Raw genomic sequence first — 21,439 nt, 5'->3', positions numbered from 1 at the left:
AGCAAACTCAATTTAGCATGAGAAATGCTGACTTTATTGGAATACTTCTATAGGGAATTCCTTATAAAATGTAGTTCTGTATCCACACTCAATTCAGCAATCTTCCCTTTTCTTTCATTTTAAAAGAAAGCTACTGAATGACAATGCTTGATATATTTATTTGATGACAGCATAGCACATAATAAAGGTACATTAAATAGGCTATTTACATAGAAATATTTATAGCTGAAGAGTATTTTTTTTATACTCTTAATATCCTAATATGCAGAGATAACTTAAAGTAAGGCATTTTTATTCTTATTTACCCAAAAAGTGTAAATACTGCAGATCTAGGTAGCCATCAAAACTTTCCTCTGTTTAAGCATCCCAACCAGCCTGGCACAGTAACACTAGCTCAACCAATGGTGTGAATTTAGGATGTTTTTTTTTTTTTTTTTTTTTAACCAATGGCAGATGGGGGGAGCATTCTGGAAACATGTTTGAAAACAGTAACTATTTTTGCATTTCATTTGGTGACATTAGTGGCACAGAAATTTACGTAACATGAATGCAACATGAAACAATAAGTCTTACAAAACAGTAAACAGTAATATCTGTTCAAATACAGTAGCTATTCAATCATGATGTAAATTTGTAAGCCAACCCAGATTATGTAAGTTATTCACTCAGAAATCAAAAATGGCCACTCTTTAAAAAAAAAAAAATAAAGATAAAAAAATAAAAATACCCAAAGGAAATTCCAGAGTGAATGCATTACTTGAAAATTGTCTTCAGCGCTAAAGACTTTAAACTGAACAGCTCAATACCTCTGAAAGAACATAGTCACGGCACTGAGCAATGTAAAACCATCACTTTTGAGGAAACATAGTCTACAACAATACCCGTAAGGGTTTGTATTATAAAAGGAAGTGTCAGTTCAAAGTTAATACTACTGACTCATAGCTCAACTTTGTAACATATCATTTTCAATAAACAGGAGGAAACAGTTCCAGCTCAACTACACAGCAGCACTACATAAACATTAACCGTAAAACAGGCTTTAAAGTTGCAATATTTGCAGCAAACTGTAATAACTTTTAAAAATATACTGTACAAACCGCTGCGTAGTGTAAAGAGCCATACATCATTCTGTTCGTGTCAGTAAGATATACAACATCACAGCAACAAATGAAAAAGCCACCAAATTCCCAAAGCTCCATAATCCCCACTTTCAGATCTACTTTTCCTTAAAGAAAAGGCATTTACATTGCTATGTTTTTACAAAAAACATGAAAACAGCACAAACAATGTTATCTTAAGAATATAACTACAATGGCAAAAAACTGCATTACAAATAAGAGCACTTAGATGCTGACATTTAACATGAAAAATTACTAATTTTGTCACGCAAGTAACAAAAAGACTATATCAGAAAATTCAATAATCATGTAATGTCTGATTTTGCTATTAAGCACTTTTAACATTTAAGACAATTAGGTCTTCCTATTTTACATCCCAAATATGTACAGCTCAATTGTTCTTACTGAAAAAGCCAAAAATATGTATATATACACATAAAAAAAATTACAATATCATCAACAAATACATTTTCCTCCTACTGGTACATAAATACATCCATACATTTACAAAAAAATTACAAGAATATACTTTTACAAATAGAAATCTACTGATGAAATCCAATGTAGCTGTTTAAATATTTTTCATTTATCATTTTTTCAATCATATCAAGTTTATAAAATTAAAGTACTACAAGGACGTTTTGAGTTCAAAACAATAAAGCACATATTATTTTACTAAATATATTACACTCTCCCAATTCTCTCTGGTCCAATAAAAATATTTTGGTTTTGTTCACATTGCACACAAATCCAATACGGTCTTTAAATGTAAATTTAGGACTGACTGTGCTCATTTTGCAAGGGATAAATTGAATTGTGGTCCGTTTGCTTACAGTAGATAGGCTAGTCACTACCTACATTGGTTGCTATAGTAATGATGTAAAGGGCAGCATAATGCAGAGACTTATAAAACACCTGTTGGGTGGAAAGAGAGGACAGAAATGTCAAGATGTCCACCTTGACATCTTGCCGCAGTTCTGAACTCATGAGGCACATTAGAGAACATCATTGTGCAATTAGTCACATCCACTAGTAAATGTCACACAGTGTGCTATAAGAGAAGTGAATTTGGACATAGAGGATGTTAAATAGACATTGCATCATGAACTACAAAAAAAAACTCAAGTTGGATACACCCAATGAGATATTTGCTGCCTGTCTGAACAAAGTCTTTGAGTAACATATTCCCATTAATTATGAAAGACAGGAGACACTCTAAATGACCAGAGAACACCCACAGGCAGAGACACCCCGTTCACAAACATATTTTCAAGTGTAACAGCTCTGTTCCATCTCTGAACTGGTATCAGAAAAAACATGTGCATACAAGTACACATAGGACTAGACCATATCATAATGAAGCCCAGACATACACAAGTAACACTGTTTACAGTACCATTACGCACTGACACAAGGTAAACTATTAGTAGGAAATACACTGTTTACCCACTGAATAAAAAAGGTTGATTAAAATATTTTTTTTTGTCACTTTTTGATGCATACTTCAGAAAAATTATAAGGTGCAAAAATTAAAGTGACAACAGCATTTTACAAAACCGGTTGTAACATAGCTGCCATACCAATCCAGTCGCTCTTCTTAAGGTGTGGCCCCCTCACGTTCACTGTCATCTCCAGACAGGTAGATTGGCTTCTTTGCTTGAAAAATGGGCTCAAATTTTTGTGGGGAACTGTTTTTACCCTCAGAGCTGTTCCTTATTCCATACGCAAAATAAATGACAAAACCTAAAAAAAGAGACAAAGGTATGAAGTCAAACTTTCAAACATAGTGCTAAGAAAAACTGACAAAATATCCATATTATTATACAATTACAATACCATTCAAAAGTTAGGGGTCGGTAGGATTTTTAATAGGTGAATAGAAAGTTAAAAAGAACAGCATTTATTTGAAATAGACATCTTTTGTTACATTATAAATGTCTTCACTTTCACATTTGATTAATTTAATGCATCCATCCTGAATAAAAGTATTCATTTCTTTCTTACTAACCCAACACTTTTAAAAGGAAGTGTACATTTAACACACAATTACGTCACAATTATCCAAGTCCATAACAACGATTAGATATGCTATAACTTACCAAAAGCCATCCATACTGCGAAACGAACCCATGTAGGTCCATCCAATTGCATCATGAGGTAAATATTTACAAACATACTGACCAGTGGCAGGATGGGGAGAAAAGGCACCTGCAAAATGTAGACAGAGGAGTATTATAACTATCTGAAGATCTGACGTTCTCAATTTTTCAAGCACAAGGATAATAATAAGTCTGTACCTTGAAACTGATATCCTCTTTACTCTGCGGCTGTCGCCAGATGATGACGATGCAGACAGAGGACAGAACAGACAGGATAACAACCAAAGTGATATAAAAAGGGCTGCCCATCCCCACCTGCTCAATGTACACTGACAGCACCACACACAGCATAGTGAACAGCACAGCTGAAGAGCAAAAAAGAGAAGGTGGTTATCTGCCTGTTCACTTTGTGAACAACAAATTTATTAATTTACAATTCTCTGAGCTTAACTTTACAGTTACATGTAGCAAAAAAAAGGAATCATAAAAGTGGGACCAATGGAAATGCTTACATATGGTGCCAGTGGCAGAGTAAACAATGATGCCCGAAATCTTGGTGGGTACATCAGAGATAGGATGCACCAGCATCCTGATGGAAAACCTCTCCTTAAGGGGAGTTGTCTCCAGGTCCTGGCTGTACTCATCCCCACTATCCACATCTGCCATGGCTCCTTTAGCCTCCAGCCTCTGTAGTTCCAATGGCTTCTCATCTGCACCACTAGAGCCAAGGCTGCCTGGCTGGTACCTGCAGATTAAAAAAATAAAATAATTAAACTAATTAAAAAAAAAAGTTTTTAAAAGAATTCTCATGTGCTCACCAAGGCTGCATTTATTTGATTAAAAATACAGTAAAAACAGTAATATTGTGAAATATTATTACAACTAAAAAAAAAAAAAAACTATTCGAATATATTTTAAAATGTAGTTTATTCATGTGATGACAAATCTGAATTTTCAGCATCATTACTCCAGTCTTTAGTGTCACATGATCATTGAAAAATCATTATAATATGCTGGTTTGGTGCTCAAGAAACATTTATTTTTATTATCAATGTTGAAAACAGCTATGCTGCTTAATATTTATGTGGACACATTTTTCAGGAACATTTAATGTTTACTGCATCCATATTTATTTAAAAAAAAAAAAAAGACTTTTAAATGGTAATTTACGTATTTACTCACCGGAGAATGAGTACACACACAGCGACCAGAGTGTATGCCAGCAGGGTCCCGATTGACATCAAGTCCACCAAGGCAGCGAGATCAAACAGGAAGGCCATCAGGGCTACAGGGAGGAAATATAAGAGATTCTAGGAGTTAGTCACAATTATTAAAAGAGTCATCTACGGACAGTCCTTACATAAATAAGAATGCAGTCTTACCTGCTACAATGCCAGACACAATGGTTGCCAGCATGGGTGTCTTGGTTTTCTTGTGCATGCGGGAGAGGGAGCGAAAGAGCAGACCGTCCTCAGCCATAGCATAAATCACACGAGGCATAGGGAACATGGAGCCCAACAAGCTAAAGAACATCAAAACAAAACAAAAACAAAAAATCAGAGAGGCATTAGTTGTTGTTTCATGTTGACTTCCAAATTCCAAACAGGCATTTTTGCACCCTTGAAGGGCACTTTGGGAGGGGGGCGCCATTTGTAGGAGTGTTCTAAACAAAGTGAACAACTGAATCATTTTGTGAAGTAATTTCAAGGAAGTAATTTCAAGGAAGTCACTTCAAGGAAGTAATTTAATCGTTTATTATCATGTGAGTCAGAGTTACAAGTCCTCACGATTCATGTTAAAGGGTTAGTTCACCAAAGAATTCTGTCATTAATTACTCACCCTCAAGTCATTCCACACCTGTAAGACCTTTGTTCATCTTCAGAACACAAATTAATATAGTTTTGATGAAATCTGAAAGGTTTATGACTCCTCCATAGACAGCAACTTAACCACCACTCTCAAGGTCTAGAACGTCAGAACGGCGACTCATTATTGGCTGCCTCCTGCATCAGCATCACACGCATGCGTCGTGCTGCTCAAGTTAACAGCGTCGGCCAATACTGAGTCGGCGTTCTGACGTAGAACCTAGAAGCGCTGAACGTAAACAGCGTAGGAGAATGACACATAAGAGAAGATACTGTTGTTTAAAGTCGTCATTTTTGTTTTTGTACACAAAAAGTATTCTCGACGCTTCGTAAAATTAAAGGTCGAACCACTGCAGTCATGTGGACTATTTTAACAATGTCTTTAGTACCTTTCTGAACCTTGACAGTGGTGGTTAAATTGCTGTCTATGGAGGAGTCAGACAGCTCTCGGATTTCATCAAAAATATCTTAATTTGTGTTCTGAATATGAACGAAGGTCTTATGGGTGTGGAACAACATACAGGTAAGTAATTAATGACAGAATTTTAATTTTTGGGTGAACTAACCCCTTAAATCTAGCTATGGCAGGAGAGTTGGAGTTGTATAAACAGAATAATTCAAGTTGTTTTGTTGTGAATGTGATATATTACACATTTTCGTCATGCATTTCATATTAAGTTCATATAAAAGTTTCATAGGTAAGAAATGTGTTTAATGCTTAACTTATAAAGTTAAGAGCAGATCGGGAAAACATGTATAAAGCATATTTTAAAAACTAAATTATAAATGTACATTTATTTGTATCATATTATATCACATATATGCCCTGCTCCACTCCAAAGTGCCCTTTGGAGTGAGTAGGGCATAGGTAGGCTCACTTCCGATTGGAATTTATCCTTTATGTCAATGTCAGTAATGTAATTACAGCGTGATAAATGTACCTGGTGGAAAGGGCACACAGAGACCCCACAGCCACAATATAGCGAGCAGGCTTCCAGTTCACATATTCAAAGGCCTCAGGAAGTGGACTCTCAACGTTCAGCTTGTAATATGGCATCATGAGTGTGAGCGCTGCAGACACTCCGAAGTAGGCAAAAAAGCAGATGAGCAGAGAGGCCACTATGCCGATCGGGATGGAACGCATGGGGTTTTTGGCCTCCTCACCTATGACAACATCATCAACAGAGTGGTGAGTTTGGTTTTAAAAGTAGGACATACTAGTTTTACACAAGAAGTTTTGCCGAACTTACTTGTGGTTGCAATGCAGTCGAAACCAACAAATGCATAGAAGCATGTAGCAGCGCCAGAAAGGATTCCGGATAAGCCAAATGGTGCAAAGCCCCCTGAGCCGAATTCTTTTTCAATGTTGCTAAGATGTGAAAGAGAGACTTTAAATTTACAGACAACAATGCACATACATTCTTATATACATAAAATATTTTTAATTAAATAAATTTTTTTTTTGTTTACTACCCTTTCATTTTCATTAATTGTCATTTTTATCTGATTTATTAATTTTTTCTTTCTTGTAATTTAGTTGTGTATTGGTAAATATGATAATGTCCTCACGGACTAGGTTTCATATATTCACATATATTTATTTATAATTTTATTGACTTAATTTTTGTTGCTTACTAATATTATGTTAAAGGGGACCTATTATGCCCCCCATTTACAAGATGTAAAATAAGTCTCTAATGTCCCCAGAGTGTGTATGTGAAGTTTTAGCTTAAAATACCCCACAGATAATTTTTATAGCATGTTAAAATTGCCACTTTTTGGGGGTGAGCAAAAACGCGCCGTTTCAGTGTGTGCCCTTTGAATGCAAATGAGCTGCTGCGCTCGGCCTAAGAGGGCGGAGCTTCAGGAGCTGATTCTCTGGTGTCAGGATTCAGTCAGGATGCACTATAATGTCAGAAACTGCGAATATATGCTGCATGGAGATAGAACAGGTATAGTTTAGTTCAATTACGGTTGTAAGTCATATTGTCGTCTTGTTTTTATCCACTATATTAGTACAAGCCTGTTGTACCAGACCCCGTTCAACTTTACCGATGAGTTTTATGACGTTTATTGTACTTCACACAAAAGATGAAGCATCCGTTTTCACTCTAGAAAAATCACTAAAAGCTTAATCAAACACAGTTCAAGTGTGCATTAAAATATTATCCATAAACTCTCTTTCTCTCCCTTGCATTATCATAAACATACATAGCAAAGCGCAGACATAAACAAATTTCATTAGATTTGAGGGAGCATTTTCTTCGAAAACAAAATTAATCAACCTCGTCTTCAGCGGCTCAGATTTAGGGAGTAAATGGAGAGAGCTATGTGGATTAATTCATCCAGCTACAGAACACCTAAAACACTTGGGAGACGTTCTCGTCAGTGCAGCAATGGCAGACTGTGGCTAATGTGACGTCACACTGCCAGGGATCTGGAAACAGCTTGTTCTGAGACACTGCTTGTGATTTATGGTAGTGGTTGGATTTTTATCATTATAGGGTGGTTGTGTACACACACACTGCAAACACACATTTATAGCCAAACACCATGCAAAAGTGAATTTTGCATAATAGGTCCCCTTTAACTTTTAAAATATACCTATTTAAAAAAAATCTTTTTAATTTTGATACCCTTTAATTTTAATCTAAATTTAACTGTCATTTTTATCTTATCAAATCTATCTTTCTTGTAATGTTGTTGTATATCTGTAATCAGTAAATATGAGTCAACTCATCAACTTTAAATTATGCTCGAAAATACTTTCCTGATTACTATGTTAATGCCTACATATAAAAGTTGAGGAAGTGCGACTTACTGTGCTTGAGACATGTTAGTGCCGTTAAGGTAGTCCTCCACAGTAAGGTTCCAGTTGGCAGTATCACCTTTCACAAAGGCTGATATGATGACAAATGTCAAAACCACCAGGTTGATTCCTGTGAAGATCTTGTTGACAAGTGCAGACTCACTCACACCAAATGCCAATAATCCTGTAGTGTGGGAGGTGAGAGGCAGCAAATTCACACCATTATGGTCTTTTGCATGGCAATGGTGAATAGAAAGTGTGAGTAACAGTCCTATGACTATATTGGTGAAGCGGATCATTTAAAATTATTTTAAATGTAGCTTGTGTGGTAGAACCAATGAACCATCTTTTTTGGTTCCCCTGTCAGAAACACACTAACAAAAGCCAGCTGTTGGATAAGAAGGGAAGAATAATAATTCTGGAACAAAGATCCACTGGCTTAATGGAATAATAGAAGATCTTGAGTTTGTGCCAACTAAGAATTAACTAGGCACCATCATATTGGAGTGGTTCTCACCAGTGAGCAACATGACCAGGATGAGGGCAAACAGATCTGGATACTCCGCTAACACTTTTCCAGTGTCTGGAAATGACATGGAGCCATTGAAGAAAACAGAGATCTTCTTCTGCACTAGATCATCAAAAGTTGAGCTCCAAGCTCGTGCCACACTAGCTGTGCCTGTGAAATAGAGAGAAGGACATATAAAAGACCTCAGAATATCCACTTATGTTAAACTTAAGCACCTGCTCTTGAGTCCTCCAGTCCAGAGAAGTAAACACTTTCAAAACCACTTCAGCTCATTTGTAATAATCACATATAATTGATCAAACTCTTGGGAGCTGACAAGTAATTAGTATATTTGGATTCAAAAAGAGAAAAGCTCATTTTATTCACGTATTATAAAACTAGATAATATCTACGTGCTCACCAATCACATATGAGAGAATGAGGTTCCATCCCGTGATGAAGGCCCATATTTCACCCACGGTCACGTAGCTGTACAGGTAAGCGGATCCCGTTTTGGGAACACGTGCACCAAATTCAGCATAGCACAAGCCAGCGAGGACAGAGGACAAGGCCGCAATGAGAAAAGACAGCACGATTGCAGGTCCAGCCTTCTCTCGGGCCACTTGCCCAGCCAGGACATACACACCTGCACCCAGTGTCGCCCCCACACCGAGGGCTATGAGGTCAAGAGTGGTGAGACAGCGAGCGAAGCGGGTTTCGTCCTGAGAGGTGTCCAGTATACGACGCCTCAACATCATCTTCCCAAAGGAGGCTAGTTTATTCTTAATCATGATGGATAACGTTGAGGAGACAGGGATAAAGCTGAAGGCACTGAAGAAGAAGAGAAACGTTTTAGTATTTTTGTCAGAAAATACTGCCTTCTGTGCTAATTAGGTCAAAAACAATGAGTGGCACGATTTAGATGTTTACTTTGAGGAAAAATAACCTAAAGCACAAAAGGACAAGCCATTTTAAACTTTTATGACTTGAAATAAAGTAAGGTAAACTAGTAAACACCAAGAACGACAACTATATTAGCCTCCACACCAACGCACTATAATGTTAAGTTTATTACAAGCATATTCTGTTCTTTTAAGTCGGATTGATTCTGATTGGCTGTCAATGTTTTTATCGTTCATTAGCTAAAAAAATGGTTCTGAAAGTGATTCAGACCTCATGGTTATCATTATAGGTGTGGTGTGGAATTCTCTCTTTTCATAGAATTATGAAGATTATTAAAACTTCATAGTTTTTGTACTTGGTGTGAACGCCCTTTACCCAAGTCATTACATGTAAAGGGCATAAATATAAGGGTGTGATTTCCAACACACCCGTAGACACAGACAGAGCACTTAGCACTTTATGAACAACTCATTTCACCACAGGGCAGTTCAATCCATCAGGAGAATTAATAAGATTACTATCTAAAAGGTTTATATTGCCTTTTCAATTATTGAGTCATAATTCATAAAGTACAAAAGCTTTAGAGCACTGACATTGGTGTGGACAGAAGCAATTTTCAGGCAAGACCAAACTGATTAATCACAATTTACTGGCTAGATGAAAAGAGCAGACTGGGTGAAATGGGAAAAGCACCATGGTTGAGGTCAAAGGAAAAAAAAGTTACAGCAAATATTTAAGAACAAACAAACAAACAAAAAAGTATACAGAAGTAACTCACCCTGAATACAAATTTGCAACTATTTTAAAAATGCTTTTTGAATACACTTTACATAAGACAGATATTAGCGACTGACATTAAAGAAGCGTTGCACACTTTTCAGAAGGAAATGGAGCACATGCAGGGAAGGTTGTGTGGTTTCTGACCAGCAGCTTGAGTACTCATACATGTTTGATCAGATCCTGTCAGTGGAACTAACTATACCACACTAGAAGTTAACCTGCACCTGCTTACATGACTGTCTACCAGTTAAAAACTTCTAACGCTAACCCTTAAGTATTTTTACCACATTATTTGTGGTCAAAGCATATTCTCAAACACAAAAATAAAACAAGGATGACTTATTTTTAGATTAAAGTGTTACGGTCTACTGCTAAGGACACCTCTTTTTGCATAACTCCACGACGTCATTACACGGAAAACATTTACTTCCTTCCAGGGGCATTACATAAAACTGCTAACACACACAAAAAAAAAAAAAAAAAAAAAAAAAAAAAAATCAAATCACTAACTCAAAAACAAAGCAAACTAAAAATCTAGTCCATGAAAACGGTTGTTAATTCTAATAAACAGTGTAGCACTATTGTAAACTATTGTGATGATTATCAGTAACCTCACATAAAATACTGCCTCAGACACTGATATGACTGAATAAACACGATTATTGGATATTATTTTCATTATCTTCCAGTACATCAGACAAGAACATTTTACGGTGAAAAACATTTCCCGTATATAGAAAGAGCAGCAGTAGATGTTACTGAGATTCCTACACCCTGAGCAATTAAACAAAGAAATAACTTCAATCAATAAGCAGGCTGCTTAAATAGGTTTGGACATGGTGAATTCACAGGTCTGGTGTCTATAATCTGAATATCCTTGCAGGCACCTGCTTCAACCTACGGATAAGTTTGCTGGTTTTAGATTCAGATTAATATATTTCAAGATGATGCCTGAAAGCAGCCCAAGTTTTTGAACCAAAGAGGCAATTTCACTGAGGCATGAACTTAGCAATTATATATTTATTTAAGTATCAAAAATGAATTAGAGATAAAGCCAGTGATTTAACTTACAGGTTGTCCAACACTGCAAGTTTGCTGGTGTATCATTTACTACCAGCAGCACCTGTTATGACACACCTATATTTACAGTAATGGAATTTCATTATGACTTAATGAAAGTACATGACAGCTCAGCATCTTATTAATAATGCTCTTGTTTTTGAGACACATTATAGATCCAAATGACATGAGTTACATACATACACTGGTGTACTCAGTTTGGGATGATTTATTAACTCATCGAAGATCTTACCCTGTTTTATTTAAAAACCATGTTTAAATTAAGCAAAACTGTACCTGGTAAAGTAAACATCAAGAAAACGTGCAATGACTGCCAACATGATGGAAACTATCAGTGTTGCAAGGCAGCATAATGATGTATATGTCATTTGCAAAAATATATACATGAACATATATATTTCATATTATTGTACAGTTATAATTTATCGTTTTTGTAATACGATAATTACATTTCAAACAATCCGAGAAAAATATATTTGCTAGTATAAATAAGAATTAATAGAGTACATTTAACATCTACAGGCGCGCGCGCCATTTCTACCACGAGGATGAAAGCAATGATAAACATATGGGATTTCCGCTTTAATGTTAAAGAGGCTTTTAACACTTATGACAGAAAACATAATTCAGATCTTTTAATTAACAAATAATCCCTACGTCACATATGTGAAGATAAAGAATGACATATTATAGAAATAAACGTTAAAAGGGTAGTTACCCTCTCTTGAGACGATGAAGTGAAAATCCAGCAACTCAGACAGACGATGCGAAGCGTGGCATGTAGCCTAGAAGAATGAGTTGCTGAGCAGGACATGCAATACTAAACAGAGCCGGAAATTCAAGCCTTTTAAGGAAAAGCAGTTTCCCCCCAGGGTCGGTTTTTCTTGACGTCAGTGACAAAGCCAGACATAGTATGACGTGTTGCCATTGACAACCATTGTTTTGAGAGAGTGACATTGTTTTTTCCAGCATTTTTGAAAGTCCTGCTCTGCTTATTGCTGCGTTTTAATTTTAACATCACAAAATGACATAACGAACACAATGCGTTACAATGGAAAATGTAAAATATGAATCTTCTCCCAAGTTCTCAAAAACAAACAAAAAACCATGCTGTAATATTGTAAATATCATAATTAATGAGGAAAAGTCTAAACACTTAAGCCAGACAATATACTTGATTGAGTTACATTTTATTAACAAACAGTGTTACATTTTTAGAAGCATATAAACATGCATAGAACTGCATAGAAACTCCACAACTGTTAAAAAGTTAAAACTTTCCTCATCACTTCTGTTCTTTTCTTCTCTATGTGTGGGAGAGAGAAAAGAGAGAATCAGCCAGAGGTAAACAATTTTGCTTGTATTAATTTCAGCATAATACAATGATTTGATATTTATCTGTAGAAAAATAACAAAATGCCAGGAATAAATTGTGAAGACACAGAATACCTACTTAAATTCTCTTCATTTCTCTTACACACATCTCTAGTTTTTCATGCAATGGTCCCCAGTTTGTACACTCTATAAAAGATAAAGGTATCCAGAACATAACAACAAAACTTTCTCTCATAACGAAAAATGAGTGAAAAAATATGAAATGTATAAAAAAAAAAAATACAGGTACCTGAACGCAAACTCATTAGTTCTTGAAGGATCCTCTCAAGTTTTTCTTGATGTTGCAAACAATTAACACAGCCTGGATGGGGGGTGGTTAAAAAGATTAGTCAGGTTTGAAAATATTAGACACTATTTGTGAATTAAAAAAATTTACTGCATGAGCTCCAAGACGACAACAACCACCAAAATTCACCTGATTCAGCTGGATGCACAGCATCACTCTCTACCGTAGACAGCGCAGCATGTGCTATGGATACAAACAATAAAATGTTATAATATTTTACAAACATTTACTACTAAGTTGTTTTCTAATCAAGATTTTTTTTTAACAGCATGGGATGGTAAACTATACCAACCAATATCTAATTGTCTTAATAGTGTTTGCTCATCCTTCACATTTGCTCATTGTACATGAACACTACTGTTGAAAGGTCAGGAATGACCAATATTTTTGCTCTTGAAAGAATTTAATATTATCATATAATTGATTAATCAAAACATTTCTAACTCTGCAAACAATTATTAGTATTTGAAGAAAAAAAAAAAAAGTTTTTCATCTTTACCAACAATGACAAAGCCGTTTTTAACTTTCTTTGTTTACAAGCACATTTGAAAGTGGATCTTAATTGGTTCTTAGGAGAAACTAAACTTGACCAAACCAGGACAGAGAGAACTCGACAACAGAGGAGAAGTACATCAAAGGGTCTAGTTTGAGAAACTAGCAGCTTCATTAACCGGCGAATAAATTCTTGTTTGAGATGGTCAAAACAGTTTGATCCTAAAATCCATAAGAAGTGTACAGTGTGTGTCCAACAATACAGAATTTATTAGAAACAGATATATTCATTTGCAGCATTTTATAATGCCTTAACTTTAATGTTTTATCAACCCAACCCAACCCAACCGGTAGTGTATATGTCATAAAAGCATAACATCCATAATTAGTGCAGTGCATTATGGTGGCATGGATGCCAATGTACCATCTTATAATGGAGTTTGAAAAGACCTATAAATCTCCATTTCAAAAGAAATAAAAACACTCAAAGGGGAGGCATGCACACACAACTCCTTTACATGCATGAATTAAACAGGCTTCAATAACAAGCTCCCAAATGCACCAGTCCAGTCAGGAATGCTATTACTGTGCACTTCACAAGGATATCAATTCAAATTAATTACATCTAGTCATGCAGGGAAAATATCTCGCAAATAAGACATGTAATGACTCAATTTTCTTGCGGCTTTAGGAAAAAATATTTTGCATTGATATATTAGGAGCTGTCCTGTTGAGATTTGTCAGTGTGGCTTAAGGCAAAGGGTGGCTATTTTCCACATTTTAGAGACTAATGTTCTTGAGTATTGCTTTGATACACCCAACGTTTTTTGTACATAATGTCTTTTAATTTTTAAATATCACAAAACATTGTTGATAGCTATGTTTCCACCCAAAGCTACGAATTTAACTTGTGCACAAAATTGGATTCTTGTATAAAATATTTGCGAATATTTGCAGTGTTTCCATCTCATGGGTTTAAGAGAACAAAATAGTCACTTCCAAGGAAATTGGCGCAAAATATCTGTAATAAAAATGGAAGTCGCTGCAATTGGGGAACCCACTGTGACTCTTTTTTTTTCTACATCAAAAATGACTTGCAGCTCAGAGGGCACAGATGAAACGCAGTAAACACTGTAATGTTATCTTGCATTTGAATGCCTCTTGTTTGGGAACAATCATGCGATTTGCTTCTCGGAGGGAATTAAAACAAATCATTCTGATGACAAACTGCTCAGGCATTTCAGAATGATCAAACCAACATTTGGAGATGCTGTGCAATAAAATTGGTCCACTGGTTAGTTCATTTATCCAATCACATCCACTGTTGAGGCAGTCACATTTTTACTGATAAGTTTGCCAAGTTTTTTGTTGCGCATCGAGGGATTTATTTGGTAAATGTGTTTCCATCACAGTTTATGCGCATCTTCTTATCAGATAAAAAAAAAAAAAAAAAAAGTATCCGCCTCAATTGAGTATTTTATGCGCATCTTGGCGTTTCCATCCAGCATTTCTTTATGCAATGTCCCAAAATGCGCATAAAAACAGGTGGATGGAAACATAGCTAGTTACAGTAATCCTAGTTTTAAGAGGGTATAATAAAAACTTTGAGTGGTATAGTACAAAGCAATATCAAAATACACCAGAGACTGATAAATATTACAATAAATTACTAATTTAGTTGGCTTTCCTTATGAACCTTCATTGGTTAAAGATTTTTAGTTTAAAGGTATTTTAGACCTTCTGAGAGATACACCTGTTATTTATCAAGTCTCACTAATGCACTTAGAAGTCCTCTAGTTGATAAAAGTAAATAAAAAAATAAGGACAAATGACCGCACCAATTCTTTTTCTCTTTGCCGAAGGCAAACCATCATTGTTCAAGTGCTTTTGGCCGACACTGGAAAGCAGTGAATTCCTCGTCCTCATACCTTTCATAGATAGAATTAGAGGAAACATGATTGGAATGACAAAGCATTACATAAGATCAGAGCCCTTCATTTACATAATCATTTTGTCTAGTTATTTAATATGTATTCATGTTGCATAAAGGTATAAAATCAGCAAACCTGATCTTAATAAAATCTAAAGATAGACAAAGGAATAGTACCTGGTAATGCTGTTGTTGGTTTATTACAGGACTGAGTCTGAATGGGTTCTACAGAAGATCGTGTAGTCTGAGATGTCTTAAGAGCCATCCTTTTACGGGTTGGGGGCTTTAGTCCTGATTGTTTCACTTGGGGTATACCACCAGAGCTTGAAGGCTTTGCAACTGCAACCACATTATAGCTTATAGAAAGCACAATTACTCTATAATACAGCATAGAAATAAAATACAGTTATGTACACTACTGTTCAAAATGTTTTAAAGTTTTTTGTAAGAAGTCTTGTGCTCACATAGGCTGCATTTATTTGGTCAAAAAAATACAGTTAAAACAATAATATTGTGAAATATTATTATAATTTAACGGTTTTCTATTAAGATATTTTAAAATGTAATTTATTCCTGTGATGCAAAGCTGAATTTTCAGCAGCCATTACTTCATTACTTAGCTGCACATTTATCATCAATGTTAAAAACAGTTACATTTTTTTACATTTTTGTGGGAACTTAATATTTAAGGATTCTTTGATGAATAGAAAGTTCAAAAGAACAGCATTTATTTGAAATAGAAATGTCTTTAATGCCCCTTTTGATCAATTTAATGCATCCTTGCTAAATAAAAGTATTTTAAATAAAAAAACTTGAAACTTTACAAGGTAATATAATTATGTGCATGTATAAATTGTGTAAAGTGTTTAAGCCACTCACCAGCAGTGAAGTTATATCCAGTGACAGAAGAAACCATTGAGGTCTGTATACATACAAAAAAATAATAATAAAAAATTAAAATCACATTTTAATCCATTAAACCCAGCAAGACCAACATTGTGTATGCATCCAGGTGACTGATTCATAAAGCATTGAGTTTCCTACCTTAACAGTGCTAGCTGACGCTGTGTTCTTGACAGGTGCGATGTTCTTCCCCTTATTCATCTGTACTGTATCCCTCTTGCCAAGCAGGGTGGTGGATGATGTGTCGGGATGATGCGGGGCCTGTGACCCCTGGATAGTCTTTGGTTTGACCACTACTGATGAGCTCATGGACGACTGTGGCCTTGGTGGAAGACTGGATTTGGGATAGCTGAGCTTAGAGGAAAGTTGAGGAAGCTGTCTTTTGATTGGAAGTTTTGTGGGAGGCTTGTTCTCATTTGCTGGTTCTGATGTACTGTGACTTGAAGTACAGTTCACCGAGACCTTCTGACCTGAGCTCTCAGTCACCTGCACAGTATCAGTTCCATTGTGATTACTCACACCAACAAGCTCATCATTTGATTGGGCCTCAATACTGTTGATCACAGACAGTCTTTTTCTCATCGGTGTTGGCTTCGCATCTCTCAGTATCTCAAATCTGGATTCTTTGCCAAAAACGATTGGTGTGGATGTAACCATGAAACTTGTCTTCAAGTCCAGTGTATCATCCAAACAAAAAATACTGTTTCTGCTGATATCAGAGGAGGGAACGGACTCAACTTCAGCCAATCCAGGTCTCTCTGTTGTTTTGTGATGCTCCTCTGCTTTGAGCTCAGGAGCATCATTGGGAGCATCTACAGAGCAAACAAAAGCTGAGGTGCTTATCTCAACTTCTGTTTCTCTGCTGTTAGAGACAGGTTTAGTGATTTCCACTGAGTTAGAAGCACCATTAACCTGGTCTGCTAATTCTGTGCTTGGGGGTTTTATTTCTACAGCGGTGTCCTTCAAAACTGGAACTTCTGGCGGAGTAAAATCAGTGGTTGCATTATGTTTAGTAAACTCTGTCTCAGCTGGTTTTAAAATATCTGAGCTTGATTGTTCAATCTCACCAGAGGGTTGATGAGGAGCACTGGCCATTTGCTCCACAACATCAACTGTTACATTGACTTTTAAATTAGCTTCCTCTGTGTTTTTTATTTTATCATCCTCAGTCGAGTTAAGACTACCATTTGGTTTTTCTTCTGGTTGAATGTCTATAGTTCCTTCAAGCTTTTCATTGAGCTGTTCTGTAGTAGTGTTTAAGGGTGCATTGTTATCATCAGATGAATTGGATTTAGAATGTGTGCTGTCTATATTAGGAATATCCACAGTTTCATTAACCCCATTGTCGGGACTCTCTTTAAGGTCATGTGACTGGACCAGGTCAACAGTGGTATTTCCTGACTCAGCCTTTATATTGGGGACATCAATATCCACTGTTGAATTAGGGTCAAACCTCTCCTTTGACTCTTGAGACTCAAAAGTGCTGTTCTTCTCCCTGATGTTGTGTAGATCAACAGTCATATTACCACCAGTGTCAGACCGTTCTTTCAAGTCTTGAGTCACATCAAAAGTGCTGTTCTTCAGTTCTGCACTCATGAAATCAGATTTCTCTAAAGATGTAGTGGATACCGTGGGATCATTGCAGTGTCCATCTGCTTTATCTGCTGCTGCACTAATGTCTTTCTCATTCTGTAGTGATCTAGTAGACACGCTTCCATCTGCCAACTGACAGGGTGCTCCAAGAGAGTGATTAAAAACAGAATCATCCTTATTTTTGGTTTGATTTTCTGATGGTGTGCAAGCAGGGGAATTCAACACAGTACCGGTTTCATTTAAAAGAAACGACGGGCCGACAGTGTCATCAAGAAATCCAGACACTTGGGGAAAAGGTTCATCTGCAATTGAATAGAAACTAGAACACAGATCCGGCAATTTGATAGCCTGGTAAGAGGAAATGGGTTTCTGAAGAGTTGGTCCACCCAATACATTTCCACCGGCCTGGGCAAGCTTTCGCCTTAGAAAGCTCTCCATATCAATAGCAGGCGGGTCTCTGAAAGAAACAAGAAGTCTGGGAATTCATTCGTAGCTTCCTGAAACCTACTTACTGACAACCACACATCTCACAGGCGATGACATATGAGTTATACAAAAGGAAGAACCAGTTTGAATTCCTTGAATACAGATCTAAAATTAAACACTAAACTACCACATTGAGAATAATCCAGATGTGTTATATAAACATCTGATAATAGTTCGGAATTTATAACATTACATAACAGACTAAAAATACTAGAATAAACACAGTTTGTAACTGACAACTGCAACGAATGTTTTGTTACGGTAACACAAATAACCCTTGACACGGAAAATTACTAACAAGCCTATTTTCCAAAAGAAACTAAAAACTCAATTGCATTCCTAAACAAATAAACAGATCACAATCTTTAGGAAGCATTATCATCTTCTTACCAGGTCTCTAAACAGGCTGAATGTTAGATATTTCCGTATCGATTTGAAAACGGGGACATTCTAGTCATTGGATAAGACGCTCAGTCCTTGACCAATCATAGCGACGATCTGTGAGGCGTCAGAAATATCACAGCGCCCCCCAGTGCTGGAAGACTATATAGAACGAACACCTCAGCATTATAATTGATTTATTTTTTATATAAAAATATATATTTGCCATATTTAACAACTGGATACATATATGCACACACATCTATTTTGTTTAATGGTGCTCTAAAACAATTGCCAACACACAACCTAAAAGGATAAGAAATATTTCTATTTATTGCACATTTTATAGGCTAACACTTTCTTTTTAACACTTTCTTTTTATTTCAGAACATAGAAAAACGTGATAGCCACATACATTCAACACAAAAAGTATGATAACATTTCATAAAATAAATAAATAAATAAAAATAAATTAAATACCGTACATCAGGGGAGACTGGGTTCGGTTGTAACATTTTTTGTTTCAGCATCTGTAACTCAGTGAATTTTTGAGCTAGAGTGCTCAAACTTTTATAAACTTAACAAAATACCGGCATTTGTTTACTACAAAAGGCACCTATTCAATTCTGCAAGGATATCACAGCCCTTTTGAGTTGATGTCAAATACATGTTGTACCTTTGTTACAATCTACCCCACTACCGGGTAGGTTGTAACACATGCTGGGATAAATTGTAACAATTAAACAAGAGAAAATAGATTTACTGAAACAATCCAAAAAAATAATACAGCAGACTCTTTTTGTGACTGACCATATCTCAGATTGACTCGGGTGTTTGTACATGTGTGTGTAAATTAGTCTAGAACAAACTTCCTTAACAGTATTTATGCTTAATGAACACTCAACTCGAGTGTATCTGTATAAAGAACATGTAAGTCTGTCAGTGTAAATATATGTGTGAGGTTGTGTGTCTATGTGAATATTCTCAGAGTAACAGTGGTGAAAAATCAATGTTTTTAACCCTAGAGTGCAGGCTTGGCAGGCCCAGAGACTGCGTAGGGCACAATAGGTCACACTATATTTGGCTTGCCAAATGACTCTATACAGACAGCACAAAAGTTTTACTTGCCTGAGGTTTTAGAATCCTCACCACTGGCTTTCAACATTTTCTTCACAACTAATCTGACTGACCTACCCTTCTCTGAAACCTTGATGCAAAGCTGAATTTTCAGCAGCCATTACTTCATTACTTAGCTGCACATTTATCATCAATGTTAAAAACAGTTACATTTTTAACATCTATCTGTCTTCTCCACTGTCTAGGCATTCTGTAAGATTATTAAAAAGAAACTGTTCTTAGTTGTATATAAGGGAATGGTTCTAACACTTTTTAAAGATGTTACAGCCCACCCCACCCCTGTCAGATGTTGTTTAGCTAGCTGTATTAGCATAATGGTTTAAAATTAGCAGATTAAAATGTATCACATTTTGCTTGAGAAACTACAGTTTAATCTAATATAAGTTATAATAATAATTTTGGTTCAAACAGACTAAAAATCAGTTTGTTTTTTCTCTTTATAAAATCTACATGTGCCTGTTTACAGCCTTGACAACCATCATGCAGGATCTGGGACGAAGTGGGTAAATAATGAAATGATCATAGGACTCCTAGCTTATCCCTGATTGGTGGAATTGGTGGTGTTCCAACTCTCCCCATGTTACAACCCCCTATGGTCCTATCAGATTTAATTAAAGCAATAAGGATTTTTTTTTGGGACATTTTTGTAAAATGAAAAGAAACAGAAAGGACTGTTTGTAAAAAAAAAAAGTCTAAAATTATTTATTAAATCAGTTCACTTTGACTAACGAATATGGATCGTAGCGTCAGTGTTCGTCTTATTAGTGGTAGTGGCGACGTAGTGATTCATGCTCTACCTACAAAGTAATTTTTTTTTTCAACCACAAAACTATGATCTGCTATTATTTAACACTTATTTATTTTAACAATTATTTCACTTTTCTTTGTCAATCTTCAGTACCGTAGCCTGCATGAATTATGAAACCACAAATGAAAAGATATCTTAATGTTTATTTTCAATTTAAAAGGGTTAACATAACTTTTTATTGAAAACGTATCTAATTGATAATGAGCACTGGAAGTGGGGTGTCAACTACTGATTTTTATAATTTTATTTTATTTTATTTTAATAAAAAGTGGTGTTATAATGTGTTCTTGGTCTAAAGGACCGTTCAATTAAAATGTCTAAATGAATAAATTACTTAATCACGTTTCTACTGGTTTCCACTAACATTGGGAAGTCTGAAGAGTTGCATCATACTGTGTCCTCTACCGCGAACCACAATTCTGGGAAAAGAGGTAATGCCTTGGAAGGTCCTATGGGTATTGTAGTTCTCATGGCAGATTCGTGTGAACATGCATTAAAAAACTTACGAGCAACAGCTGACCTAAAAAGAACAACACAGTCACAAATGAAAGTCCGTTTTAAAATTATTACATTCAGTGGAGGTTACATAACACCAATGAGTGGGCTCTTCAAACGTAGCCTAAATTTGCTGTATATTAACTTTTAATTTAATTTAAAATCTACGTAAGAAACCTAATTTCAAATGATGGTGCGTCTTCAAGATAATGACATTCTGACGTAAACATCTAACATAAAAATAGCTTCCATCCACTTGATCTTAATTAAAAAACGAGATTGCAATTTCAACGGGAACCATCATGAGGTCAGGGGATCTCGCGCACAGCATTCCATTGGGGATTAAGGATCTTCACCCGCTTCATAACAAC

At 35.9% G+C, this 21,439-nt stretch overlaps 2 protein-coding genes across 3 annotated transcripts; both read right to left on the bottom strand.

Annotated features, from left to right (window-relative positions):
• Positions 1-138: 138 nt before the first annotated feature.
• Positions 139-12,027, bottom strand: slc7a3b (solute carrier family 7 member 3b). The gene is made up of 12 exons (XM_051918513.1): positions 11,881-12,027; positions 8,821-9,230; positions 8,409-8,570; positions 7,904-8,075; positions 6,333-6,451; positions 6,024-6,246; positions 4,600-4,739; positions 4,400-4,502; positions 3,730-3,962; positions 3,416-3,582; positions 3,218-3,326; positions 139-2,861 (listed from the first exon to the last, which is right to left on the bottom strand). The coding sequence occupies exons 2-12, from the start codon at positions 9,188-9,190 to the stop codon at positions 2,716-2,718; spliced, it is 1,944 nt and encodes a 647-aa protein (XP_051774473.1). The 5' UTR covers positions 9,191-9,230; positions 11,881-12,027; the 3' UTR covers positions 139-2,715.
• Positions 12,028-12,336: 309 nt separating this feature from the next.
• On the bottom strand, positions 12,337-18,780 carry si:ch211-126c2.4 (uncharacterized). 2 transcript variants are annotated; one of them, XM_051918511.1, is made up of 9 exons: positions 18,638-18,780; positions 16,310-18,218; positions 16,145-16,187; positions 15,443-15,604; positions 15,174-15,263; positions 12,973-13,026; positions 12,787-12,858; positions 12,616-12,683; positions 12,337-12,468 (listed from the first exon to the last, which is right to left on the bottom strand). In XM_051918511.1, the coding sequence occupies exons 2-8, from the start codon at positions 18,197-18,199 to the stop codon at positions 12,616-12,618; spliced, it is 2,379 nt and encodes a 792-aa protein (XP_051774471.1). In that variant the 5' UTR covers positions 18,200-18,218; positions 18,638-18,780; the 3' UTR covers positions 12,337-12,468. The 2 variants fall into 2 exon arrangements, with proteins under 2 accessions (XP_051774471.1, XP_051774472.1); XM_051918512.1 differs by lacking the exon at positions 15,174-15,263.
• Positions 18,781-21,439: the final 2,659 nt, after the last annotated feature.

This window comes from Ctenopharyngodon idella, chromosome 14 (assembly GCF_019924925.1).
Source record: "Ctenopharyngodon idella isolate HZGC_01 chromosome 14, HZGC01, whole genome shotgun sequence".
NCBI lineage: Eukaryota > Metazoa > Chordata > Actinopteri > Cypriniformes > Xenocyprididae > Ctenopharyngodon > Ctenopharyngodon idella.
Note: the sequence above shows the minus strand (reverse complement) of the source record. Positions and strands in the feature narration are given on the sequence as shown.

Bases quoted from the DNA above. Each gene is read 5' to 3' on its own strand.
- slc7a3b (XM_051918513.1), bottom strand. From the start codon at position 9,190: ATGATTAAGAATAAACTAGCCTCCTTTGGGAAGATGATGTTGAGGCGT. The intron at 4,503-4,599 runs GTAAGACTGCAT...TCCTCCCTGTAG, and splicing joins TGTGTCTGGCATTGTAGCAG to CCCTGATGGCCTTCCTGTTT. The intron at 3,963-4,399 runs GTGAGTAAATAC...TTTAATCTGCAG, and splicing joins GTGTGTGTACTCATTCTCCG to GTACCAGCCAGGCAGCCTTG.
- si:ch211-126c2.4 (XM_051918511.1), bottom strand. From the start codon at position 18,199: ATGGAGAGCTTTCTAAGGCGAAAGCTTGCCCAGGCCGGTGGAAATGTA. The intron at 15,264-15,442 runs GTACTATTCCTT...TATCTATGAAAG, and splicing joins ACCAACAACAGCATTACCAG to GTATGAGGACGAGGAATTCA. The intron at 13,027-15,173 runs GTGCGGTCATTT...TTGTATCCATAG, and splicing joins GGCAAAGAGAAAAAGAATTG to CACATGCTGCGCTGTCTACG.